The 27,035-nt window shown below is 35.8% G+C and overlaps 1 protein-coding gene across 1 annotated transcript in view; it reads left to right on the top strand.

The window, feature by feature from the left end:
* Nucleotides 1–3,697: 3,697 nt before the first annotated feature.
* The window catches only part of Moe (moesin), a 35,342-nt gene continuing 12,004 nt past the window's right edge, over nucleotides 3,698–27,035 (top strand). Inside the window, exons 1-7 of the mRNA XM_089231437.1 lie at nucleotides 3,698–3,819; nucleotides 5,865–5,900; nucleotides 12,466–12,549; nucleotides 15,899–15,994; nucleotides 23,135–23,239; nucleotides 26,172–26,341; nucleotides 26,931–27,014. Coding sequence (XP_089087563.1) covers nucleotides 5,889–5,900; nucleotides 12,466–12,549; nucleotides 15,899–15,994; nucleotides 23,135–23,239; nucleotides 26,172–26,341; nucleotides 26,931–27,014 — 551 coding nt within the window. The 5' untranslated portion in view covers nucleotides 3,698–3,819; nucleotides 5,865–5,888. The remainder of the gene's footprint in view (nucleotides 3,820–5,864; nucleotides 5,901–12,465; nucleotides 12,550–15,898; nucleotides 15,995–23,134; nucleotides 23,240–26,171; nucleotides 26,342–26,930; nucleotides 27,015–27,035) is intronic.

The raw sequence follows: 27,035 nt of genomic DNA, 5'->3' as shown, positions 1-27,035 counted from the left end.
ATGCTGAGTGGGATGAGTATGCGTTCTTTGATGAGAAGCTATTTATATTGACTTGATAGTATAAAATATTACTGACCTATGCAATGACAGAGCAATATTTTGCATGTACAGTCAGGACCGCAACTGGGGGGGGGGGGGACAGGCGCATCTGGTGCGTGCCCCGGGCCCCAAACCAGAGGGGGCGCAAATTCCATCCTTTCATCTCTCCTCATACGAGGGAGCGCCGAAATGTGTGCTTGCCCCGGCTGTCAAAGAATCCAGTTGCAGGCCTTGGTATAGGTATATCAAGATAGTTTCTGTAGAATTTCTATTACTTGAGTCACCTCTCAAAACTTTTAGCCAGTTTTTATTCCAACAAGACAATGCGTCTGCACATATTTCAAAGTCTGATAGGTGGTGATTTGGAGCCAAATCAGTGGAACAACTTGAGTAGTCACCGAGAAGTCCTTCTCTCAATCCTGTAATGTACAATTAAAATTAAAACACACTCTTATGTATCATTTTCACTCACGAATCGTATAGAAATGGCATTCTATACGAAAACAAGCATGATATTATTGCAGTGATCAAACGAGCTTGGAAGATGATGGCACAAGTTATAAATTATTTCCATCAATAACACCCCGAACGGTAAAGATTATACAGAAAAAGGTGCTTAAAGCAACGTAGCACTCATCTAAATTATTTTTACTGGAACAAGCTTAGTTCCGCTTGTAGTTATTACTCTAAAATTTCCATACAAGCACAAATTTTCAAGATATGGCAGTTTTCGGCTGCACTTATCAATTTTTCCCCCACCACCTTAATACTCAGCTGCCTGGATTTTCTCTGTACCCAGAAGATCGAAGAAGTGTGAAAAAATATTGGAAAAAGATAAGCACGTTGAGAAACACACACATTGTTTAGAACAGTTGTTTCTCAACCTGGGGTCATATTGTCCCCTCCCAGGTACTAGGATATTCTAGGGGTCTGGGGAGGGGGGGGGGAACAGGTGAACATCACACGGAAGGGAGATCCACGACAAGTGATGAAGGGGGCCATAGAGAGCTGTGTGAATAACTAAAGCTTTCAAATAAAATATTGTGGTAAAAAAAATGTGAATTCTTTCAGAATCCAACAGAGCTGACCATACAACCAGGGCCATATTAACCCGTGGGCCCATGTGGGCATGACCCGGGGCCTCATATCAATGGAGGGGGCGACACATTGAGATCTGGGTACTGTATTTTACAAATGTAATTGTGTAATGTGTAAATATGTAAGCTGTTACTTGAGCAGCTTAGTATTGGGTCCGAGAACATCACTCTCCCCAGGGGCTCACAATGTTGAGACGGCCGCCAGCAAGCTCACTGAACTGTAGCCGGGGGGGGGGAGGGCACTGCTGTGGTGGTTGAGTGGTCAGAGGGACGAACTCCCATCCGGTTTAAACCCCACCGCCGCCACAGTGGTGGTCGGCTAGTTGATTTTCTGTGGTTCTCAACTTCGAGGCGCGAATGCGAGCCGATCTCAACGTTAAAAAGGTCGCGCCACGGAGGCAACAGGCCTACAACAGCACAAATATTCAAACATCACAATTTCACTTTGAGTTTGTAATATAGATAGCACCTAAAAATTCACACACAACACTATACACACACTTGGACTGTTAGGTACAGAAGAGAGGCTGACGAAGGAGTTCCATGATATATGCCCGCAAGCAATCCACATTTATTCTAGGATAAGAACTTTTATCAGAATTAAAAGTTTGAATTGTAAGGGGCCGTTCAAGTATTACGTCATCATCGATGGGGAGGGGTTTCCAATTTGCTGACTTTTGATGACAAGGGGGGGAGGGGGGGGGGTTGATAATGCTTACGTCAGCAACCACCCTTTATGAAAATATGAGTTAAGATTCAGAGGGGCAGAGCTGATGACGAAATTTTGCTGATAAGGACTGGGGGGGCCAAAAATGGCTAAAAATTTGCTTACGTAATACTTGAACGGCCGCTAAGTAATAAATGTCTTTTGATATTGACATTCAACCTGATAATAATAATGATAACTTCAAACATTTTATACTAGGATTTTTTTTACACTTACTTCCCATGTTTTTATGTTGCAGCTGCATTGTTAATAATGAAGTCCAAGTCTTTTAAAGGCTACACCTAATTCAAATTAAAACAAAAATAAAATAGAAATAATTAAAAATTTATTAATAGAAAGTCCAGAAGACCATTCAAATTATCTGTCTTGAGTTGACTTTCAATCAATGCAATAAAAATTAATGTACGTGCTTCCACTGAAATGACCCCGAGAAAACGACCTCATAAGCAAATGCAAAACTTCTTATTTGAAATGTTTAAATGGCTGAACGAAGCAAGCCAATAAATAAACAGACACTAATGAAAATAATCTAAAGGATAATTTTGGAACTAATTCAGTAAAATGGGCAGTACTGCAATTGTGCAAACTGCTGTAATTAACAAGGTAACAAGCCGAGAGCACTCGGTTCTGCAGGGGAATGACGTCACGCAGGGGGTAGCGACTCCAGCCTCCTCTCGAAACAGCCCTTGTTATATGGCCCTGGGTTCTATGGGCAGTTCTGCTAGATTTCGAAAGTTGTCACCATTTTTTTACAGGTTGTCATAATATTTCACTTAAAAATTTTATTTCTTCACACCTAAATTTCTTTGTTGCCCTTTCAGCCACCTGCAGGCTCCCTCTTCCACTTGGTTTTGGACCAAAATCTAGAGTCAGCCTATTATCTTCTTCTGTATATCGGCCAAGCATTTCGTTGTGGGCTAGAGGGCCACAAAATTTTCTCTGTCCTGAGTCTCCGACCATTTCGTCCGTGGGCAATAGGTATTGCATACATGGCTTAGAGGGTGGGTCGCAATGAATTTCTTAAAGAGCAGTTTTCAGTTAGCCTTCAACTTAGTCTTCAAATAACATTGAAATCAACAGAAATTGATTATAATAACGCGTATAAACGTATTTTCTTCCGAAATTTTAATTTTTTAAATCGAAAATATAAATCTTTGATCTTCTGCGGCACGGGGAGGGACACGAGCACCCTATGCCTCCCCTCGCGTATATCTCTGAACCCAATACGCGTTAGGAGGTCAGGGGAAGTGCTAACGAAATTTTGCTGACGGGGAAGGGGGGTCAGCATTTTGGTGACTTTTGCTGACCAGGGGGTCAAAAATGGGTAAAAATCTGCTGACGTAATGTTTGAACGACCCCCTAACTCTCAGTCAAACACAGGAGGTCCTCCCTCTGAAAATTTACCTTCAAATAATACTATAGCATTGTAAGTTGTTTTGAAACTTAAAACTCATATAAAATAAGTGTAAAAATGTACTTAATTTAAAACAAATAACTACTTTGCCCCCCCCCCCCCCTAATCCGTCATTAATGAAAGAAAACATGAAATATAAATTTTTCCGTTGGTTTCGATCCCAGATGAATAAAAGTCAATGTCAACTGTAGGCATTATGGTCTATCCACCATTGAAGACAAAAAATAATAATTCCTCATAAGATTAGTTAAATATAATTTCCGAAAAAAAAACTTAAAAATCAATAATAAAATGTTATTGAAAAATATTGAAATTTCGTCTATAATTAAAAAAGAAAACTTTTCATATAACTCTGAATAATAATAATATTTTTTTTTAATATATATTTTTTTTTTAGTTCTCGGGGTGTGGCAGCACTTCTCTCTCTTAACTCCATTGCATATCATCTGCTTGAGGGCGAGTACGGCCATTTTGTCCTTTTTCCCCCTATCGGTGTTTGAAAATTTCTGTGTCAGTACATTGGAATTTCGTCCTCGTTATCGGTGAGTAGAAGCGATCGTTATAATGAATTAAATAATTATTTGAGAATAGTTAATATCGATAGCCACGAGATTTGATTATTTGTTAGTATTCCTGTGCTCCCCCCCCCATGAGGTTGATAATGAATTTGGCCCGCCTAATTTTTTTTTCCCCTTCTTCCCATGAAGGTGTGGAGGATTCTTTAAGCCCTTAGAGAATCATTTAATTGAGTTTAGTTTAAAAATAATTAGTATTATTAGTAAGTTCATTAATTAATGAACGTAATATAGATAACTAGGGGGAGTTGTAATCGGTATAGAGGCCTTGTTTTTCCTGTTGAAGGTCTTGGTGTTTGCCGCGTCAGCCGGGAGTTAACACACCTTGTGGCTCTTTTTTTTTTTTCCTATTAGAATTAATATTGATATTAGAGTTTGTTTTTAAGGATCAGGTAAATATTTTAATGTTCTTTTATATATGTTACATTAATATTATTCGTAATATATATGTATATATATATATTTGTTGACGTCATGGGTTGATATTGCGCGACTTCCGGCACATAAACAAATGTTAAAGGGTTAAGTAATGGAGGTGGGAGTGTTGATTCTTTCTGTCCCCACTTCCATTGTTGGCTTGTTTTTAGATTGTGCCGGAATTATATATTGTAGTCGAACCCCGTTATAACGGACTTCGATGGACCGAAAACTTCGTTCGTTATATCCGAGCTGATGAGTGGGATGGGTTCAGAGATTTCGTTCGTTATATCCGGAAGTTCGCTATTAGCCGGGTTCGATTGTACGTTTGAATTTTGCTTGATTGCCTAGTGGCTTTTTATTCTTTTGTCTGTTACGGTTCTGCAAAATAGTAAGTGCCGAATTTCTTAGGAGCTAAGCATTATTTTGTTCCATAGGTGCTACAACCGGGTTCCTATGGGTGGGGGGAGGGGTGCTGTAATATATGAGATAACAAACTTTCAGTCCCCCTCCAGCTACAACACTAGATGCACAGACTGTTGAGTAAACACTCACACTTCCGGCATAACTCAGTATGGCAATAGACAAGTTGTGCTCGGTGTTTGGAAGAAAGCTCCAGGTGGCGTGGTGGTAAGATGCTTGTCTACCATTATGAAGGTTGCCGTCAAGCCCAAGGTTTAAACTGGAAGAGTATGTATCACATGATATTCTTCCTAATGAGTTTGAGTTGACCACCAATAGATGTCGCCATCATTTCCAAATGCATCTCATTAACAGCAGTAAAGCAATATGGCCAGAGTTGGTGTTCGGTGATGTAATTCTCAATGGCGCCTCTGTTTTGATCTAAAAGAACTGCTCTAACTGCAGTGAAACCTTGATGTAGCGATACTTTGTGGACCAAGTACAAATATTGTTGTAGAATTTATTGTAGAGGGATTATCGTTATATCAAAAAAGTAACGTAATCATCAGTCCCAAAATTTATGATGGCAAAGTTGCACAATATTTCAGGCGTACCAAAGGGATTGCATGCAGCTCTGAAAAATATTTCTTTAAAGAAAATATATATATATATATATATATATATATATATGCATTATATATAGGTCATGTAAAATGTAAGCAAATTCTATTTCTTAAAAGAAAAATATGGCAATCGGGAACGCCCCCACAAGATAATATGGACATTGGCAATTGTCATAAAGAAAAAGATGTTGCCAAATGTTAACTAAGTTGATATTTATCACTCAAATCACTGAAAAATCTCCAACTGCCAAATATGAAGCGCTACTGCAAATCACTGCAGATTAATCTATGATTTGTATGATTATAATAAATTAGTCTTTCGTCCCGGGGTTGACAAATAAAACATATTTTGATGCCTTTCTGTTCTATAATTGGGAATCAGTTTTGGCAAAGTTGATTTTTAAAGTCGGTGCAATGAAGGTTTTTTTTACATTAATAACAGTTTGTATTCTGAAACATGATTGGATGGACATATTTTAATTTATTCTGTTTTAAGGAGATATTCAATGATTTTTTTTGTGTGTTTTTAACATTAAATTTTTACATTGCTCTCTATTTCTTTTTTGCTAGGTGTGTAAAAACCATCCATTCATCATGCCGAAGCCAGTAAGTTTTTTCTTTTCTGAATAATTTAAGCTGCTATTTCATTTAAATTTATGTATTGGCCCACTTCCTTTAACTTGTTTATGTGGTTTTAACGTTTATATTTTGAACATTATTTGCTTTCAAAAGCATTATTGGCCTACAGTTGATGGATATGTTTCAATGATGTAATATAGATGTTAAGTCGTCTAGATTTTCCAGGAGGCTCCCAAATTTCAACCGCGATTGTAAAACTCCTTATTTTTGGAGGGGGGGGGGTTAAGATATTTTCAAAGAAAAGGAGGGGACGATGACAAAATTCGTCAAACAGTCAGCGTTAATACAGCTTTTCGACATCCAAAATAGGAGATGTCTTTCATCTGCTGATCATGTGTTCCTGTTGTGTCTGGCCTGTTTTGGGCCTTAGGATTTTTTGTACACGAGATCTAATGCGAGTAGTAATGACAGTAATTTGTAAATGTCTGAGGTAATTTAACCTACTAGTTTGCAGTGATTGGCGATTCGGTGTTAATTGTGATGGCGGGAATGACGCCATGTTTTTTACAAGGATAAAAAATTCCTATATTGTTTTCTAAAAGAATGTTTATATTGTTTCATGAATTTCAATCCATGTGAAAACCCTTAATTCCCATTATTTAAAGTTGGCATCTATGATGTAATGTCTTTAGGGCCTGTTGTAAAATTTTCGTGTGGGTTTATTTATGTGGGTCAATGTTTCCTAAACTGTCCCTTTCACGTTCTCTTTAAATCTGCAGTTTAAATGTCTGTTTGTTTATGTGATTTCAATATTTATATTTTGAACATTATTTGTTTTCACACAACTGTTATTGGCTTATTTTTTCTGTGTACCTCTTATATAAAGTTATGAATACAATAAAAAATTTTTTATGTACTCAGAGTTGTCACAACTGCTAGAAATGGCCGCAATAAACTGCAGAGTTACTGGAGACACTCATTACTATGGAAATTGGTTTTAAAAAAATCAGATCTTTGAATTTCTTGTGTTTAACTGATTTTTATTTTTTTTTAAATTTCCTTGATCTTGACCATAATGATGAATTCATGTGCACGTGTGAGAGAAGAAGATAGTTCGAGAGAAGACAAACTCAGAGCCGATCTGTTTTGTCTGTGAGTGGAAGGCAATCTGTAAAGCCGCATCTAAACCCGCCACTCTACTCGATGACCGAACGTGCAAAAACCTGTTTTCTGTCAAAATCATCCCATGCTGCGAGTTAAAAACATGTTTTTTCATGGTAGAGTGCACAGTTTTTCGCATTGGGTCTGGATCCAGCTTAATTTGCATAGTGCATGGTCGAGCTCATGGAACTTGTGTCTGAAAGAATCTTTCGTTGGAGGTGCCGTCAGAGCTCCAATATAAAGAAAATAGGGAGGGGTTCTAGGGTTGCTAGATATCCGTATATATGACCCACAAGAAAGGGGGAGGGTTGCCGGTTGGAATTACATTGGATATTCATGATTAATTATTAAGGGGGCTCGGACAAGCTTTAAGCCAATGTTGGCATGTCTGTGTACTTGTGATGCTGGAACTTTCATGAAGTTTTCAAAAGCAACTGCTTGGTGGAGAGAAACAATGTTTCATGATCAGCTAATGGTTGATGTCGCAAGAGAAAATCGCTTGGAATTTGCTGTACCATGTTATGTGCCACAGCTATTTTCCTTTGCTTGCAAATTTTGTATCGTGGCTTTTTTTGCCAGTAAACAATACATGGGAATACATTTTTGGTAGAACTTTTTTGATGCATTTCACTGTTGAAGAAAGACATGGTTCATGCTGTGATATTTTGCTGGGAATATACGTTTTTACTGAGTTTTGTAAGTTTTTGATACTATATATGTTGAGACAAGTAACTGAAAGCCTTGTATAATCACATTAAGTCTTTAAATGTCACCCATATTATGTCTTTTTTTCAATGTATGTTTATTATTTTACACGTAAATATTAAAAGAGATTGGGGAAACATTTTTTTCTACCTGAAAGTTAAAGTTAAAAAGTTCAATTTCCTTGAAAAAATTAACAGGAGTGAAAATGAATTTTGATTTGTGAGCTATGTATATTGGTGAATGCTGTCCCTCCTAGACATGTAAAATTCTCGGTAATAACCTTTTGGAAGAAGTATTCTTGAGAATATTTGATACATTCAGAGGCGCTCGCTGGGGAAGGGGGGGGGGGTGCGTGTCCCCAAGCTGACCAAAAGTTTATTTCAGTAAAAAAATTAAAACTATATAATTTCAATTCTCACGAAATTGATCTAAATAGTGTCCCCAAGCAGTTTAAATATTAAATATCTTTAACATAAAATTTTTTTTCAATCATTTTCTATTTATATTCCTCTTTCTAAAAAGTCGCCACTCTACTTTTAATTTTTTCATAAAGAGATTTTTAAAATTAGCTTGAACAAATTTTTACATTTGTTAAAGAAATCTTTCTCCTTGCTGTCCCCAGCATACTTTCGAAATTTTAAAATTATAATTTTCTATCTTAAAACAAAAATGTTCTTTTTTCAACAATATGTATTTTTAGGACCTTTTAGGTACTTTCATATTTAACTCTTATTAGTTTTAAATATTTTTTATCAATAGTTATAGTGAAATGAATTTTCTGTTCTGTTTTTATTTTCTCTGTTCATGACATTTGGGAATGATTGGTTTAAGTCCTATAACGCCAGTTGCCACTTATTAAATTTTGTGCTGAGAAGGTTAAAAAAATTTAGCCACTTGAGCCTTTTTTCAAATCAATTAAAATTGCAAATTAATTCACAAATGAGCTTATTCAGGAAAAAAAAACTTTTTATTAAATGTCTTTTTTTCTGGGGGCTATTTTGTTTGTGATAAAATATATAATTTAAATTTTTTACTTTACCATGTGTTTAAGTTCAGCCGTTTATTATTTCTGAAAAGCACATTCTCAACATGCTTAGTTTTTGATCTGTGTTGCAAAACATGTAAAAATGTCTTTCTCCTAGCATTAAGTAACCAGAAAAAAAGGTTTGATCATTAGTTGGGGGTGGGGGGAGGAAGTAAGCAAATTTCTTGGTTGCAACATCAAGCTGCAGTCCCCAAAGCAGAATATGCTAGACATGTCGCAGAACAATCTGGAAGAATATCGCGAAAAACGTTATTATGGGAATTATTTGTCGGAACTTTCCCAGTAAGCAGAGGGCTCATTGCAGAACAATGCAAAACATTCAGCTTTGGGGGTTGTAGTAATGTTTCATCTAAAAGCTTTGCTTTGAGAACGTAACTCGTGCTCTAGAAAAATGGACAAATTTGAGATCTACTGTCTCCGCAAGACTGATGGGGGGGGGGGTAAAGAGCTGGAAACAAAAATAAATAAAAATGCAACCAATAAAAAAATCATGCGATGCTTGTCCAAGTTGAAAATAAAATACCAAAATATATGGAACATGTTGCGAGTGTCAAACATAAATATCAAATTTAGTGCTGAAACAGGCAAATCCAACAAAGCATTTTGCCTATCCTTTAACATGGTTAAATTAAATTTTTTCATCATGGATTTTCTACAAACTACATTGCTGACTATATTAGCAGGTTAAGAAGCGTCCCTAAGAATTCTTTTGGTAACCTTTTTTTGTCTATTTTTTAAGAATGACTATTGAAAGAAAATACCTTTTCTAAAAACCAGTTTCTGTGCCATTAACCATTTATTTTAACTATTTCTGTTAATTTAAATGTTTTTTGAAGGGTGGTAACTACAAATTTCCCGGGAAGAAAATTTTTGTGCCCCCAAATCTTTTTGCCCTTCCAAAGGTTAATGCTACATACGCCCTCGAATGTATAATACATGTTCTCTATAAATAGAGCTTGAGAATACTCTCGTGGAAGAAAATATATTTAGGGAGGACTATTATTATAAATAACTTTACCTCAAAGGGTTTTGCTTGTGAATAAATAACATTTTATAAATATATATTTTAAATACATTAGGAATAAAGCCTGCATTTGGAAAAATAATTTATACAGTGAAACCTGCACGAAACGGAACCTTAAAAGACTGAAATAATCTGTTTTAGACAGATTTCCATTTTTACAAAGGCGCAAATCGAAGCACTAGTCATTGAACATACTATATTTTGATTTTGTTCTAAACACGTTTCAGTCTCATACAGTGTTTGTCTTAGACAGGTTTCACTGTTGTAGTTTGTCACGATTGATTTTTGTGTAATTACTGTGCAAAAAGTTTGCCTCTGAGAATGCACATTCTCAGAAGACGTAGAACTGTTGAATGTAGAACACTGTGAATCTAATTATATTCACAATGGTATGAGTAGGAATTAATATTTGAATTATAGATTGAGGTGTAATTTGGCCACATGTCTGAAAAATTTGTATTTTGCAAAGTCTTATTGTGAAATAGATTGAAATATATAGTGTGTGTGTGTGATTATGTATGTCAAACTGACAATCAGTATTGTTGCCGATTTTTTTTTTTTTTTCTGAAATTAACTAAAGGCTTGCGAAAACTTTCACCATCTTCATTCTTGAAAACTTAATTGAAAATAATATTTGAAGCTGTATAAAAGAAAAAGTATGATGTGAATTTCAGCACTAATAAGCATAGATCAGAATTCATTAATCACTTGACTACTGTAGAAGAGAATTCTTATAGAATTGCCCAAATATCGAGAAAAATGGTACTTTTCTTCCTGGAATTTATTTGCCCTTATCCAAGTTTTCCATTCTTTCATGAGAGGGTCAGTTTTGAAATTGGTAGGGTCAGGCGAGGAAAAATGGTCATAAAAAGATGTTTTCATCTTTGAAGGGGTATAGCCATATGAATTTTTCAAAAGTAGGATATCTTCTGGCTGATATTTTACATTACATTCTTAAAGAGTACATTAGCATATTTTTCAAAAGTATTTTTTTGAGTAACTTTTTTTCAGCAACTTTTTAAACCTCACTTTTATGACCATTTTACCCCACGGGGTGGGGTAAAGTGAGTAGTGCATGGAGTAAAATGGTCATACCAAATAATGAAATTTTAATAAAAATAATCAGTGGACATTGAAATTTTATGTTTGACACATTTATCAATCATTCTGTACTTTTAAGTTTGTAACTTTTAATGTACCCTATGGTTAGAACTTGGCTTCATTAGGATCTTCAAATACAACTGACTCCTTATTTCATCTATGTCCTCATTTTCTAGTACATCATAAAATGTTAATTTCAAAACAACTGCATCAAATGGCCGGTTCAAGAATTAAGAGGCCGAATGGACAGTCACAATTTGGCAAATTTGATCTTTTATTTATTTGCCAAATGAAATATTTTGGCGCAATGGTGATCGGTAGCAAGAACCCTGTCTATTCATGAAGTTGATTCTATCTTTATTTTCCTTGGTCATGAATTGTGAAAGTTCAATATCTACAAAAAAAAAGGGGGGGGGGGTTTGTTCATATTGAGCAAGAGATTTCAAGCTTTCAATACTAGTCTTCTTTGCATGTTAACCATGATTTTCTTCTAGAATCCTTTTCTTGACTTGTTAATGACCCATCTTTCTTAAGTGATATGGAATCTCGAACTTGTGTTCTTGCAGCTCACATGATACTCTAATGCTCTTTTCAACAGCTAGCAATGCTAACGGAAAAGTGTCATAGTACTGTTGTGTATTCTTTTCACATATAGGTTCAAACACCTATTTATCAAGCACATGTTTGCTCTGGAAAAGAAAAAAAAATGAACTGTATTAAGTAAAAAAAGTAAAGTAAAAAAAATTTACAAATTTAATTACATGTTAGGTGAAATACCTCGTAGCAAATAGGTGTTAAGCCTAATGCTATGACCACTTTACCCCATGTTTAAATTACTATAAAATATGAAGTATAATGATTATAACTTACCAGTGAATGAAATAATGTTCTTGAGTGTCCTACACAGCCAATCTATAAAATGTTTGAGCAACTAAAATGGTAGGGAGAAGTTATTCAGGCACTCAAAAATGGAACACAAGCTTGAACAACAAAAAATCTGTTTATTGCCATTAAAATGTTGCTTGACATAAAATTTTAAGTGAAAAACTTTGCTACTTGCAAGGGAAATTTAAATAAATTTGGTAGCAATATCAATTGCAAATCTGAAGTTATGTCATTTTATGTTCAGTATGACCATTTTATCCCACTTGACCCTATTCTTTTAAGACCACCCATGTAATCCTGCATGTTACACTGGATTTATCTTGAAACCATTCCAGAATGTGGTTACAGCTGTGTATCTGTATTTACATTGATTCCTTGAGATACCGGTTTTGTGCAGAACTTATTCGAGTTGATGTTAGTTTATTAGGAAAAGGTTATTACAAATTAGTCAATATCACTTCATATCGAGTTTCGTTTTCTCAATTATCAACTTTGAATCTTCACATAATGTGAATGACCTTGTCCTTAAGATGAGGAAATGTGCTTGCTTTGTCATCTTGCTCTGTGTAAATGCAGTTATCTGATCAGCATCATGTGTGTGTATACAGTATGTGTGTGTGTGTACAATACAGTTTCATAACATATCTATAAATTTATTTTCTTTAAATTAGGTGAATGTCCGGGTGATCACTATGGATGCAGAGCTGGAATTTGCAATCCAGCCGAACACCACTGGTAAACAGTTGTTTGATCAAGTGAGTGTGATGTTTTACTTTTTATTACGTTTGATTGAAACAATTGAGAAATGTGTATATAAATATTTAAGGTTTTTGTGGCCATCATTTGATGAAAATTGTCTGTTTGGATTCAAAGACTGTCGTCGGTTTGAGTCAGTTCTTAATGTTTCCCAACACTAGTGGTTGGCATCTTCAAAAGAATCTATAAAACTGGAACAAAAGTCAAGTTTTCCGGAGTCTTTGGTTGTATTTATGCCCTCAAGTGGCTTGGCCTATAAACAGTTTCTTCTTTTCTTATAACTGTTTTTGAAAAACAGCTATATTAGAAGGGAAGAAACTTTGAGATTGAGCAGATCTTGGACCCCAGCTCTCAGAAGAACAAGAACCTTCCCCTTCAAGATCCAGCAACAGAATTTCGACTACAGCCAGTCGGATAACTTTTCATCTCTCTGCCAATCAGATTCTTCCAACATAAGAAACATTTTCAATTCGCCACCAGCCATAAGATCAACTGACTAATCAGGAAAACAAAAGTGTAGGCCAAGACACTCAGGCATAAATACAACCTAAGACTCCAGGAAACTTGTCTTTTTCATATATGGAAAGTGGATCTCCCCCAGATCCCAGAGTCGGCGAGGATCCTGGAGCTCAAAACCATCGACCATCTTAAGATCAAGATTGAAAAATTCAAGAAAAAGAGTACACATAGGTTCATCATCTGTAACCACTGTCAACAATGGTGACACCATAGCTCTGGATGTGAGGCGCCTGTAAGATGTGTCAAGTGTATTCTCCCACATCCATCCAAGTCGTGCCCCAACGTACATGGAGGGGATAAACCACAGTGTATGAACTGCTTGTTGTACCACACAGCTAATTACCGGAAACGCTATTTTTCCCATAGCAGGGAGTACAAGAAAGCCGAAAATGAGGCCCAGTCTGCTCAAGGACCCTCCACCAGGCCTAAGGACACCTGCAACCCCAACTGATGTGGGGGAAAAGTCAAGAAAGGAGTGTAACTGCCCAAAGAAAATAGCATCGTCTAATTATTCACCGGGAACAAGCGTGGAAAGTAACGTTGACCCAGTTGACGAACTTGCCACTGAAATACAGCCCTTTATCATGAAATTTATAGGTGCAAACAGTGAACTAAGCCAAACTGAACTGGTTCAGCTGCTACAAGCCAGTGTTGTAAAATCTGCTTCAGTTATTTAGAAGTTGATGCCAGTAATTATGATGGACTAATTTTCTGAAATCAAGGGGTTTTTTTTTGCATTACAGCCCTTAAGGGCTGGTTTTTCCCCTTTTTTCCACCGCAGAACAAGGGATTAATCGACTTGAATCGAGGAAATCAAGTCATGGTGCTCTCTAGCCAATGAACAAGCTTCTGATTTGGACCAATGAGGAAGCTCCTGCTCTGGCGTCACATACTTCTCGAAGTGTTGTGGCAACATTTTTCCTCTGACCAAAATTGACCTTTCTTGACTTTGACAAAATTTTTCATTTTTACACAAACATGCACGTATTTACTGACAATTTTCTTCCCTCCTTCATAGGCCTGTCTTGGGCCCATTCTTAATCTCACAAACAGTCCCTTTGGCACTGGGCATAGGGGGTATAAAATCTGATGCTGGCTGCTGGACTTGTCGTCTTCAAATAATGTCCTAATGGGACAGTTTGTGACATGCCACCACCCTTTTAAGTGTTTTTTTTTAATTAGGACCCTCTTATTGACACCTTGAGCTCTCTTTTTGAAACCAGATAACTTACCCAAGTATGTGGGCACCTAATTTTTAACCTAGGCTATATATTTTATCTTTAGCACTTATACTAACCATTGTGTTGTGTTTAATGCACTGTCTCTTGAATGGCAAAGAGAGGATCCCAAGAGTATGTACTGTTTATTTGAGACTGGACCTCTGGGCAAAATAATCAAAAACTGGTCTTTTATTCTAGTTTTATCAATTCTCCTGAAGATAACCACTAGTGTTGGGGAAACGTTGAGAACTAACTCAAATGGATAACAGTCTTCAAACAGACAATCAAATGTGTATATGCTGAGATAAAAGTGAATATTATATAAATGTAGTGATTATGTTTAATAGCAGGTCTTTTTTGTAAGTTTGATAAATTTTGTTTAATTTTGCGGCTTTATCATATTAGCCAATGCTGTGATAATGCATAATCACAGGTTTATCCCTTTTACCACAATATATGTGCTCAAAAAATTTAGCTAAAATGTGAATGGAGCCAAGGAGTAACCTGTAATATTTACATAAGATGAAACTTTTTTTTGGAACATAATTGTGCCCCTAGTCATCTTAAAACATTCAGATATAATCTATTTTGGAGTATTCTTTCTTGACATCAGTTGAAGAGAATCTATTATATAAGTGTATTCAATAAGCTATATAGATCAATAAATAAAAAAAAGCATCTGTGCCTGAAATTTTCTATTTGCAATCACTAAATTGGTGTCTGAGAATGCGACAGAATTTGTTGGAATTTTGTTTCAAGTGTGTATTGACACAGCAAGCAGGCAACCTAGTCTGAAAAACATTATTTTGGATATTTAGATTGATTTTTAGGAAAGGTATTTTCTTTCAATAGTCATTCTTACAAAATAAACAAAAAAAGGTTACCAAAAAAAAAAGTCTACCAAAAGAATTCTTAGGGACGCTTCTTAACCTGCTAATATAGTCAGCAATGAAGTTTGTAAAAAATTTATGATGAAAAAATTAAATTTAACCATGTTAAGGGATAGGCAAAATGCTTTGTTGGATTTGCCTGTTTCAGCACTAAATTTGGTATTTATGCTTGACACTCGCAACATGTTCCATATATTTTGGTATTTTATTTTCAACTTCGAACATTATTTTGGCCTTATGAAATTCTCAAATGGTTCAGATTGGCCCATAGTGTATTGTAGTTTATGCTTTTATCAGAGCTGCACAAATCCAGAGAAAATCTAGGTGCCAAGCATGCCTCAAAGCAGAATGTGCCGAAATCTGCGACGTAAAGTCGCAAGAACAATTACTGCTATTGCAGAACAATTTGGAAGAATTTTAAGAAAAAGTGCAAAAAACGATTATATGTAGGAGAATTTTTACCGCAGAACATTTCCAGTCCGAGGGCTCGTCGCAGAACAGTGCTAAACATTCTGCTTTGGGGCAAGCATGTTTCTTTTGCCTGAGCTAGTATGTGTATAGAAAGGTTTTCTGCACCAATACCAATTTTTACCAGTGACCTGGCACCTGAGATAAAGCCCTACTGGCTTAACAAATGCTCATTTTTTGTTTCAATAGTAAATTCTCTGTTGAAAATTCTGTTTTAGTAATCTCATGACTTGATATCAATGTTTTCGTAGGTGGTCAAAACCATAGGATTGCGAGAAGTTTGGTTTTTTGGTTTGCAGTACACAGATTCGAAAGGGCTGACCACGTGGTTGAAACTGAGTAAAAAGGTATATATTCATCAATGGAGTTCATTAGATTTTTTTTCATGAATAAAACTAACATGATGTATTCCACCAAAGCAGAATTTGCCAAACATCAGTACTGGTGCAGAATGATCTTGATAAGAATTGAGAAAACAATCTTTTCTATGTAGAGAAATATTATTATAGGAATTTTTCTGCAGAACAATGCAAACAATTCCGCCTTGGTGAATAGGGGAGACTGCTCTAGTTATGGATAAAATTTACATTTTAAATTTTCCCAGCCGCTGGGAAATATATTTTCATTTAGTAAAATGTTCACTGGTTATGCTTTAAATCTTCGTGAATAAAGTTGTATTTTTTTAAAATCTAAAATTTTGAATAATGAATTTTTCAAAATTTGGAGATGTAATTTTTATCCTTGCCTACAACAACCTGATGTACTTATAGATACATTTGGATTTACCTAGGGACATGCTGCCACAAAATGTTTAATCAATTTTTTTTCCTCTAACAATCACAGCAATTTCGTGTGTAAAACCTCTCTTGCAGGTCTATAACTTCTTTAACTTTTACAATCATGTTATATGGTTTTTACAGAAAACCAAAAATAGAACAGTATTTTGTAGGGAAATTTGAAGAAAAACCAAAAATAAAGTACTAATTGTGAAAATTAATTAAAAAATGGACAATGTATTTGCAGACACAAAATGATTGTCTCCTAAGTTATATAGTTTCATTTTCTAAAGAGAGCAACAATTAGGTTAAGATTTCAATGAATTTAAAATAAAAATTAAATAAGAACCTTGATGATAAACTATGACTCTGGGACAGATAATCATAGAAAAATTAGAGGGAAAGGAAAAAAAGATTTAAATGAACAGATTTATGAAAGTAGAAATCCACTAGAATATAGAGGCTGGAACAGAATAACTAATTCTCATTTTTATAGTGTAGAAACAATGCAGGGTTAAAAAGTGTTTTTTATTGCCATGAAAATAACTTGACACATTGAATGATGGACTTCGTGATGTCGAATTTTATAACTTTCGAAATATAGGAACGTAATAATATGAAAAGCCTTTTATGTGTTAAGTATAATCTTGAAAAGTTTCATTGCTATCTGTAGGAACATTGATGTTGACAACAGGGATTTTTAATAACAGATTCGAGATACTGAAATTTATCTTAAATAAAATCATGAATGAAAGATATATATGTTGAAACATGTTCTTTGATTCTCTTTATGGACAAAATATTCATGAAAATAACTTAAGTGTGGAATGATGAACGTCAGTCTGTTAATTAGCAGGATCGGGTAAGCTGATTCATACATGATATTGTTTGTGTTAATGCATGCACACAGAAAATTCAGCATGGTCATCAGTATATATGGTCTGCAGCAAGTTTTGTAATTTTTGTCTGATACAATCTTTTGTAATTTTTTATTTAAAAAAATTTTCCCCCCTTTCCATTGTCTATTTCTCATTCTTATTTTTTCCTTATTGTAATGCACCTGCATATGCCATGAAGACCTTTCTCCAGAGAATGATGGTGAAGTTATCACTTTATTAATTTTTTTTTTCTTTTGTAGAAAGACTTTCATTTTTTCTATTGATGGTATTGAATGCATGCATATTGTCGAGAACCAGTGTATAATTTGATTTTGATAATCAAACACAATATTTATTTTGAGAGGCGTTATTCTGTAGTATCGAGGCATTGTGAAGTGATTATCATTATTTTGTTTTGTGAAAACTTAATTTCTACATAAATTTATTAAAAACCTTAAATTTATTCTTGGCATAGCAGATTTAGTTACATGTTTCATTTTCAATTCTCAATCTTAGTCATTCACACACTACATTCACTATAACAATCATTACACAGAAACAAGCTTCACATTAGGTTCACAACACGGATGCTCACATTCCAACATATGGAAGGTTGGTCGTCGAGCCACCTGTTGATGAAGAAGCAATCTCCACGAACAACGACATTTTAGAGGGCGAATGGGTGGTCGTGGATGAGGTAGATAGGGGAAGGGGATAGTGATAGGGGTTTAATCATCGGCGATTCTATGGTTAGGGAACTTGGGAACCGAGTGTGTAGGGATTTTCGGGGTTTCGAGCGCTGTTGTCTTCCTGGGGGGAAGATTGGCAACGTTCGAGACGTTTTTCACCGCCGAAAGTTGCCCTTGCGGGTGATTCTGTGGGTGGGAACAAATCAGGTAGGAGCGAATATTAGTGAGTCTCTGTCAGAATACCGGGATTTACTATTATCCGCTAGGGAGGGGGGTTCAGATGTGGCAGTGATTCCAGTGCTGCCAAGGGGTAGTAGGGGATATAGGAGTAGGATCCACCAATTCAATATAGGCCTGAAGGACATTTGCTCCTCACTTGGGGTCACGTTCTTGGAGCTTCCCGCATTTACCGATAGGTGGCTTCGTTCGGATGGGATCCATCTAAATAAGAGAGGGGTCTGGGAGGTTTACGATAGTCTTAGGTCAGGTTTTTTACTCCCAGACCACGTAGTCGGGAATGCGGGTTAGTTAATGATAATCACAACAGTACTGACGGGGAATTACCCACCTCTGACTTGGATGGCTTCTCGATTGACAACAAACCACCGGGCAAATTAAAATGTGTGTTAATAAATGCCAGGAGCTTGGGTAACAAGAAAGATTTTTTAGAAACTATGATAGTTGTGGAGGACTTGGATCTTATAGCCATTACAGAATCTTGGGCAAGCGATGGGGATGAATCTTTCTTACACATCTCCGGATACGATACTTTTTTGAGAAATAGATCTGATAGGAAAGGGGGTGGAGTGTTGATATACGTGAAATCATGTTTGAAGGCTAGAGAGTGTAACGTGCAGAGAAGTGATATTGAAACCATATGGGTTGAACTTGAGAACAAAAGACGTCATAAGCTTATTGTTGGGGTTTGTTACAATCCACCGAATAGGGATCAAAACTATATCGCCAAAATGCATGATGAAATTTCCTACATGTGTAAGCGAAAGAGGGTTCTCATACTAGGGGATTTCAATTACCCGGGTATTGATTGGGAGAACCTTTCATCTGGAAATCAGTATGAAAGAGACTTTCTTAAGTTGGTGCTCGAAAATTTTTTGTATCAGCATGTATCAGAAGCCACTAGGGGTACTGCTATTTTGGATTTAGTTCTTACTAGTTCTGAGGATCTAGTTGAACATGTTTCGGTGGGGGAAGAGTTTTCTTCCAGTGATCATCGTATCGTCAGATTTCTCTGTAACTTTTCCTCGGGTAAGGTTGATAACAAAAGATTGGTTCCTTGTTTTCGGAGAACTAACTTTGATGTTTTGCGAAGAAGGTTAGCGGAAGTTTTCAAAGACCGGTTGGAATCAGTAGGGGTGGTAAGTCAATGGGAAGAATTTAGTACGAAGCTGTCCTCTGTTTTGCACGACGTCATACCCTTTGTTCGAAAAAAGCGTGTTTGTACATCACACCCTCTATGGTTCACGGATAGCGTGCGGAACCTTTATCTTGAAAAGAAAAGAGCATTCAGAGAGTATAAAAGTGGACGAGGTGACCTATCATTGTTTACTGATAAAAGAAGACTGTTGAAGAAAGCGATAAGGGATAGTAAAAAGCAAGTTGAATCTAGGTTGGCAGATAACATTGGCTCTGACCCAAAATCATTTTTTCGATACGTCAATAATGGATGTAAGGGGACAGTTGGCCCCCTCTCGATAGGAGGCTCAAAAGTAGAGAGCAATGTAGGCATGTGTAGTGCTTTCAATGACTTTTTCGCGTCGGTTTTTAATGGAGATAATGATATTCGATATACGGGTGTTGCATGGGGTAATAAAACGCTCAACGATATTCAAGTGGAAGACGTGGAGGTCCTAAATCTTCTAAGAAATGTATGTGCAAGCAAAGCACCAGGACCAGATGATATCTATCCCAGGGTTCTCAGGGAAGGTGCTAATGAATTGTTGGGGCCAGTCGCACAGATATACAGGAGTAGTGTTGCTGAGGGTATCGTCCCGAGAGATTGGAAACTGGCTAACGTTGTTCCGATATTTAAGAAGGGTAGTAGAGAAGTGGTGTCTAATTATCGTCCAGTGAGTTTGACGAGCTCCCTCTCAAATTTTGGAAATTATCATCAAAAGGCAGTTTGTGAAGTGGATAGACGAGAATAATGTATTGTCGGATAATCAGCATGGGTTCAGGAAGGGGAAGTCATGTGTAACTAACCTCCTTTGCTTCTATGATTACGTGACTAAGGCTTTGGGTAAGAGCAAAAATGTCGACGTTGTTTACCTTGATTTCCAGAAGGCATTCGATCGGGTCCAACATGGCAAACTCTTGAAGCGTTTACACGAGATTGGAATAGGGGGCAACTTGCTGAATTGGATAGAATCGTGGTTAAGAGACAGGTCGCAACGAGTTATGGTGAATGGGGAATTCTCTGGTTGGACAGACGTCACAAGTGGAGTTCCTCAGGGAAGTGTCCTTGGCCCCATACTTTTTTCACTTTTTATCGATAAACTCGATCAGGGTATCGATGGAATTACTAGCAAATTCGCAGATGATGTGAAGCTAATGAGGGTAATCGGGAATGAAAGCGATAGGGAGTTGCTCCAGACCAACTTAAACAAGATTGCAGCATGGGCAAATGAATGGAGCATGACGTTTAGCGTAGATAAGTGCATGGTCGCTCATTTTGGTTCGAACAACCCACGGTTCTCTTACGAGTTGAATGGTGTCACTATCCCGGATGCAACTAGAGTCACCGATTTGGGAATTCTCATTGACGAGCGACTTAAGTTTTCTGAACATTGTTCAGCGGTGGTCAAAAAAGTGAATAGAATGCTTGGTCTCATTTTCAAAAAAGTCTCTTCGCGTTCTCCTAAAGTCATTCTTCCGCTTTTTCGAGGCTTAGTTCGTCCTGGACTAGAGTATGCTGTAAGGTTTTGGAGACCATACCTACAGAGGGACATAGACTTGGTTGAAGGGGTGCAGAGAAGAGCTACGCGTGTCCTTATTGGCACACAGGGCTTGAGTTATGAAGAAAGACTTCATTTTTTGAATATGTTTACATTGGATGAACGCAGGTGTCGAGGAGATATGATCGAAGTGTTCAAAATTTTCAATGGGATGGATAGGATGGACCATGAACTTTTAGTACACCGCCAATCGACTGCTTTTACAAGGGGACACCAGTATCGATTGGTGAGGGACAATGCAAGGTTATGGTGTCGCAGGGAATTTTTCTCCAATAGGGTTGTTAATAAATGGAATAGCTTACCCCCGGAGGTAGTAAATTGTAACACAATTGACACGTTTAAAAAGAAATACGATAAACATGTTGGGGTAAATCGAGAAGCTATCCATTCTTAGAATAAGACAACCATAAGTATTCTTTATGGGCATTGTATAATATTTTATCATGTGTATATATTTGTGATGGGTTCAGGATGGGTTTATATATTTGTGCAATTTGTGTTAATTGCATTTTTAATTGGGTTGCTGTATTTTTGAAACATATGACAACCATATTTTTATGGGCATCTTTTTATCAGCCGCCTCGTTGGGCATTTTGCCTGTTGTGGCGTTGTATTTGTATTTGTATTTGTATATATATCAATTCATTAGAAGATCCGCAGAGGAATATGGATGAGGTACATGTGTGGTTTTGTAGTAGTCATTCACACAAAACTCACTTCTATGGTTAATTTTTCCCCTCTTTCCCATCTAATACAGGGCTTGACAAATCAAATATGTAGGCACCAGCAAAATTTCCTATGAGCCAGAGCATGATTATTCCTGAAATTTTTTTCCGATTTAATGGCCTCTATTTATGTTAAATGACACACTGCAATCAAATTGGAAAATTTGTATCCTCAGACTATTTAGCAATCGCATACAGAAAATTTTAGGGGTCAATATTGATTTTCTATTGGCCATGGAAACCTCACGGTTTGGTTTTGTCAAGTTCTGTGATCTAATATATTAATATTAAAGGCTCAATTACATTAGGTGAATTTATTATAGAGCTATTCTCTGGCTAGTAAATTAGCCAGCGAGAGTGAACTGGTTTTATCTATCTCAGCAAGTTTCAATTATACAAGCTGGTAAAATGACCAACTAAAAAAAGTGAGCATCTTTTTCTTTTGTTGTGAGCTGATGGAAGTAGAAAGAAAAGTAAGATTGCATCTGAGAGGTATCAAAAACACCAGCGAGAAAAGTAGTCTACCTTTCGAATACTTCTCAACTCTACTCGCACGATCTGCTAAGCAGTGAGTTTACTAGATAATGTTATTGTACAGAGTAACGAGTAGCAGCGAGTAAAATTGCCCAATGTTATTGAGCCTCAAATATAAAGGGAGTAACAAACACACAAGACATATCTCTTATGATAAAAAATAATTCAACATTCAGTGTCGCAAGTACATAAAATTACTCTTTTGCGCTAAGACGTAATGTTGGGACGTAAGACAAGCAATTTTTAAAAATTGGTTTATTTTTATTTTTTAAATTTTATGTGAATCATTTTACATATTTTTGATAACAATGAGATTATTGACCTCCATAGTGTTGCTTGCCAAGCTAACTAATTATAGTATTTTTATTTGCTGGGAGTATAAAAATTTAACCTGGTAGTGTTTCATTAGTTGGCATTTTCCTTTGTTACAGTGAAATCTGTGTATAACGATACTGTCCATAACAATAAACCTGCTTATATTTTCTCTGGTGCTGGTGGAATTCCTATTGGAAATAGTACAAATGCTTAAACTGTCTGCGACGATAACGTGTCTGTAACAATATTTTTTGTAGGTCCCTACAGTATTGGTATAGACAGGTTTTACTGTATATTTAAACACTATTTTGGTGGATTGGAAAGATTTTATTGTTCTTATGTTTATCAATTTTAGGATTCTGCACTGTTTATTAATTTTTTTTTGTTCGAACACCAAAGCCTCTGTAGGGTTGTAGTGCTTTTCTTTTCACCCATCTTTTTATTTCACATTTTATTTCGTATTGGTATAAATTTTTTAAAATTTTGCACTCTTTAAATTTTTTATTCACTTTTAGATTTTTTTCCCAAAAATTTTTGTTTTAAAACTTGTTTTATATTTGATATGAAACTTGAATGTTAATATTCTTAAAACTTTCAGGTTCTCAACCAAGATGTGAAGAAAGAAAATCCTTTGCAGTTCAGATTCCGTGCCAAGTTCTATCCTGAAGATGTTGCTGAAGAACTTATTCAAGACATCACTGTGGTGAGTGGCAATTTATATGATGTTAAAATCAAAATTAAATCATATTTCTAAAAATACACATAAACATCAAAAGTGTGAAACCAAGTTATAATATTTATGCATGAAAAATTTCAAACCTTCCTCAGAAATTAATTTTATATTTACCTGAATCAAATGTACATCTTCAAAAATTGAATTACGTTCTAATACTGATTACGTAGTTAGAATCTGCAAGAATTCCTCAAAAATAACACAACAAATATATTGCAGTAATATTTTTTATATATGTTCTCTGCTATAAGAAAAACTATAAGAAAAATTTGGAGTGCAAACTTCAAGGTTAAAAAAAAAACATTTTAACGAATTAGCAAAATCACAGCCACACATGCTCTGCAACAAAGAGTTCGTCATTAATTGGGACATCTACCAGCAAATTCATATGTGCAAAGGCGATGCTGAATTTTTGTTTTCAAACTGGCTGTAGTAATGAACGTTAAAAAAAATTTACATGTATGCAAAGCTACGCATTAAAGTGTTAAATTTGGGTGTTTGTTAGATTAAATTCAGTATTTTTTAACCGCGTTTTATCTTGTGTTGTATATTACAATCAAGTTATTGAAAAGGACTAAATTATATATTTGATTGATGGTTAATTTATTGTGGAGTCTTGGATATCTGTAAGAATTGCTATAAAAAATGAACCCTCTATTGTATACCCTGTGAAAACTTATTGTATTTTTTTTTTTTTAATGCAGATGTAAATGGGGGGTGATAGCATATTTTTAATTGAAACAATACACAGATCTGCCAACTCTCCGGATTTTTCATCCTACCTCCTGACCTCTGGATTTTGGCTGAAAATTAGATTTTATGCGAGCTTTCACGTTGTTGTGGCGTCAATGACTGCCGTTGTTGTTAGGGAAAACACCCACAGAGGACAGCCGTGGTCATTTCCATCGAGTACCGTATATACTCGTGTATAAGCCGACCCCCCCTACTTCAGGACCACCAAAACCGCAATAAATTGAAAACCCGTGTATAAGCTGACCCCAAAAAATCCGTGCATTTCAGGAAAAAAAAAATTCTTATATTTCCATGCAAAATGAATAGCTTACAGAAATTTACAACAGAAAACGATTCAAACTTTTTAAACCGTTTCTTCTGAGTCTCCAAGCTCATCGTAATCCATGAGATCATCATAGAGGGTGCGGCATCGCCCCTATGAAGGGTACGCTGTCATCGCCATTATCACTTTCAAAGAGGATATCATCTTCAGTTCCGTCCATCGCATTGCTGATGCAACACTTTTTGAAGGATCGGATGATAATTTCGGTGGAGACAGAATTCCACGCCTCATGTACCCATTGGCACACTAGGCCAATGTCAGGTTTCTTCAAGGCACCGCCTTTTGTGGTTTCTTTATCATCGGAACTCATCCATTCGATCCACAAATTCCTCAAACAGTCTTTGAAAGGCTTGTTGATGCTGACATCTAAAGGCTGTACAATCAATGTTAGCCCATCTGGTATCAAAGTCAATGATGTTTTCGATTTTTTTGCCTCGTCTTTGACATTTTCGGGGGTTTGACCATATCCCATACCAATAATGCCGGTTTCTCGAACACTGCTACAAAAATGACTACTGATTGTGCGGGGTCGATATTTTCTCATCAAAAACTGACCCGAGTATAAGCCGACCCCCCCACTTGAGGAACGAATTTTTCCACAAAAAATCTCGGCTTATACACGAGTATATACGGTAACCGTAAAAAAGTCTTGGTGACTGCATTTAAGCAACTGGCAAAGATGTCACTGCTTACGTAGCGTTTATTTGCAATCATTTATCAGGTGTCATGACCTTGGTTACCGAAATTCCTGTATAATCGTTATTGTATTTCATTAACAGCCGTGCGGTAAACACAAGTTTTTCGTTAGCAGCTTTGTATTTTGAAGTTTTTAAGTTGTTTCCTCTGATTAAACATGTCTTCAGAAAGAAAATATAAAACTTTAAGCTATATGAAGCTAAATATAAAGCTTTTAAGAGTTAATATACCCAAGATTATCAATCACTGATAGCATCCACAAAAGGAAACACTTATGTTTTATGAACAGTATGTAGATGTGATTTCTCTATTCTACATGGAATTGTATTCTGCTCAAGGGCAATGCAGAACCTGCCTTGGGGGAGGGGGAATGGAACTTGTTCTTAATTGATAAAAAAAAAATTCAAAATTGTTTGAATTTTTTTAAAAAACCCTGGCGCTCAGACTCGTTCAAAAAAAAAGTTCACAAAAAAAAGTTCAAATATATTTTTTTGGGGGGGGGGGGGGCTGGGGAGAATCTCCGGATTTCTGGATTCCAGAAGTTGGCACGTCTGAATACATCTGCACACCAATTTGAGTGTATTTTTAAATTGGCTAAAATTGGTTAATTCAGTTAAATACTCGGTTTGCCTTGATTTTAAGGGGATATATAAGCATATTAAAACTTGCTTAGCAAAGTTGAATAGCTTTTACCTTGTATTTTATTTCCAATTCTTTCAATTTGATGCTATTTCATAAATATCTGAAAATGTAAAATTTCATCTTAGATAAAAGACTAAATATAAAAAAAAGTATTGTACTCTTATATATAGCCATATTTTATACTGAAATGACACTAAAAGATGTACTTTCTAAAGTACCAAAAAGGTTTAGAAAAGACATAAGTGTAATGGGTTTTTTGCTTGTATGTATTTGCTATGTATATTCAAATATATACTGGACCACAAGGATTAAAACGGACCATAGTGGGTTAAAATTAGACATTCAGACATACCATATATTTGATTATGTCCTCGGTTTTAGTTTCATGTATTATTTTTCAGTTAAAAACATATTACTGGATAGAAACAAATAGAAAAATGGAACCCTAGATGTTTGTATTAAATTTGTCTTTTTTTTATTTTATTAAAGCGTTTGTTCTATCTGCAAGTCAGAAATGGAATACTCAGCGATGACATATATTGTCCTCCAGAAACTTCTGTATTGCTCGCATCCTATGCTGTTCAGGCTAAACACGGCGATTATAATACAGAGGTTCATAAGACTGGATGTCTTTCAGATGAGAGACTTCTGCCTCAAAGGTTTGTTTTTAGTTTTTAAATCTCTAATGAATTTAAATGATACATTGGGTTTTATTTAAAAATTCTAATTCAAAACATAGAATATTTAAAGGGGGGGGGCAGTGTTGAAATGTTTCACTGGTTTTTTTTTTGTTATATGTATCTGTAGGGCAGGACTTGACAAATCCAAAAAAATAAGTTTCAGCCAAATTTAGTGTTTTTTTTAAAAAGACTAAAAAATAAAATCTGGAACAGACGATTCAGTCTAAAACTGTTTTTCTCAATCTTTCTGAACCCAATTACCAGTTAAATGTCTGTTACAGTTCGGTGATCCACTTTTTTCCCATATTACAAGACATTCCTCTCTATTTATTTCTTAATATAGGTTGAGAAAATCTGGTCTAAAAGAAAGTTTGAAATAAGAAATTGCATGAAAACATACTGAATGAAAAAGATGTACATTAATGCTGTTGTAGGAAATGTGTTGAGACCATAAAAAAAATTATGTATGAAAACTAAACTAGGGTTCCACTGTAGTAAAACTAATATAGAGATAATTTGTTTGAATTTTTTTTTATATTTTTATTTCTAAAACACTTATTTTCAACAGAGTTACGGATCAACACAAACTTACTAAAGACCAGTGGGAAGAACGAATAATCAACTGGTGGACAGAGCATAAAGGAATGCCAAGGTGATTTTTTCATTAGCATTA

The sequence above is a fragment of the Pholcus phalangioides genome, unplaced genomic scaffold (assembly GCF_987345545.1).
Source record: "Pholcus phalangioides strain wild (caught in Gottingen) unplaced genomic scaffold, Ppha-v1.0 ptg000004l_1, whole genome shotgun sequence".
Taxonomy (NCBI): Eukaryota; Metazoa; Arthropoda; class Arachnida; order Araneae; family Pholcidae; genus Pholcus; species Pholcus phalangioides.
This window is presented reverse-complemented; position numbering and strand designations above follow the sequence as displayed.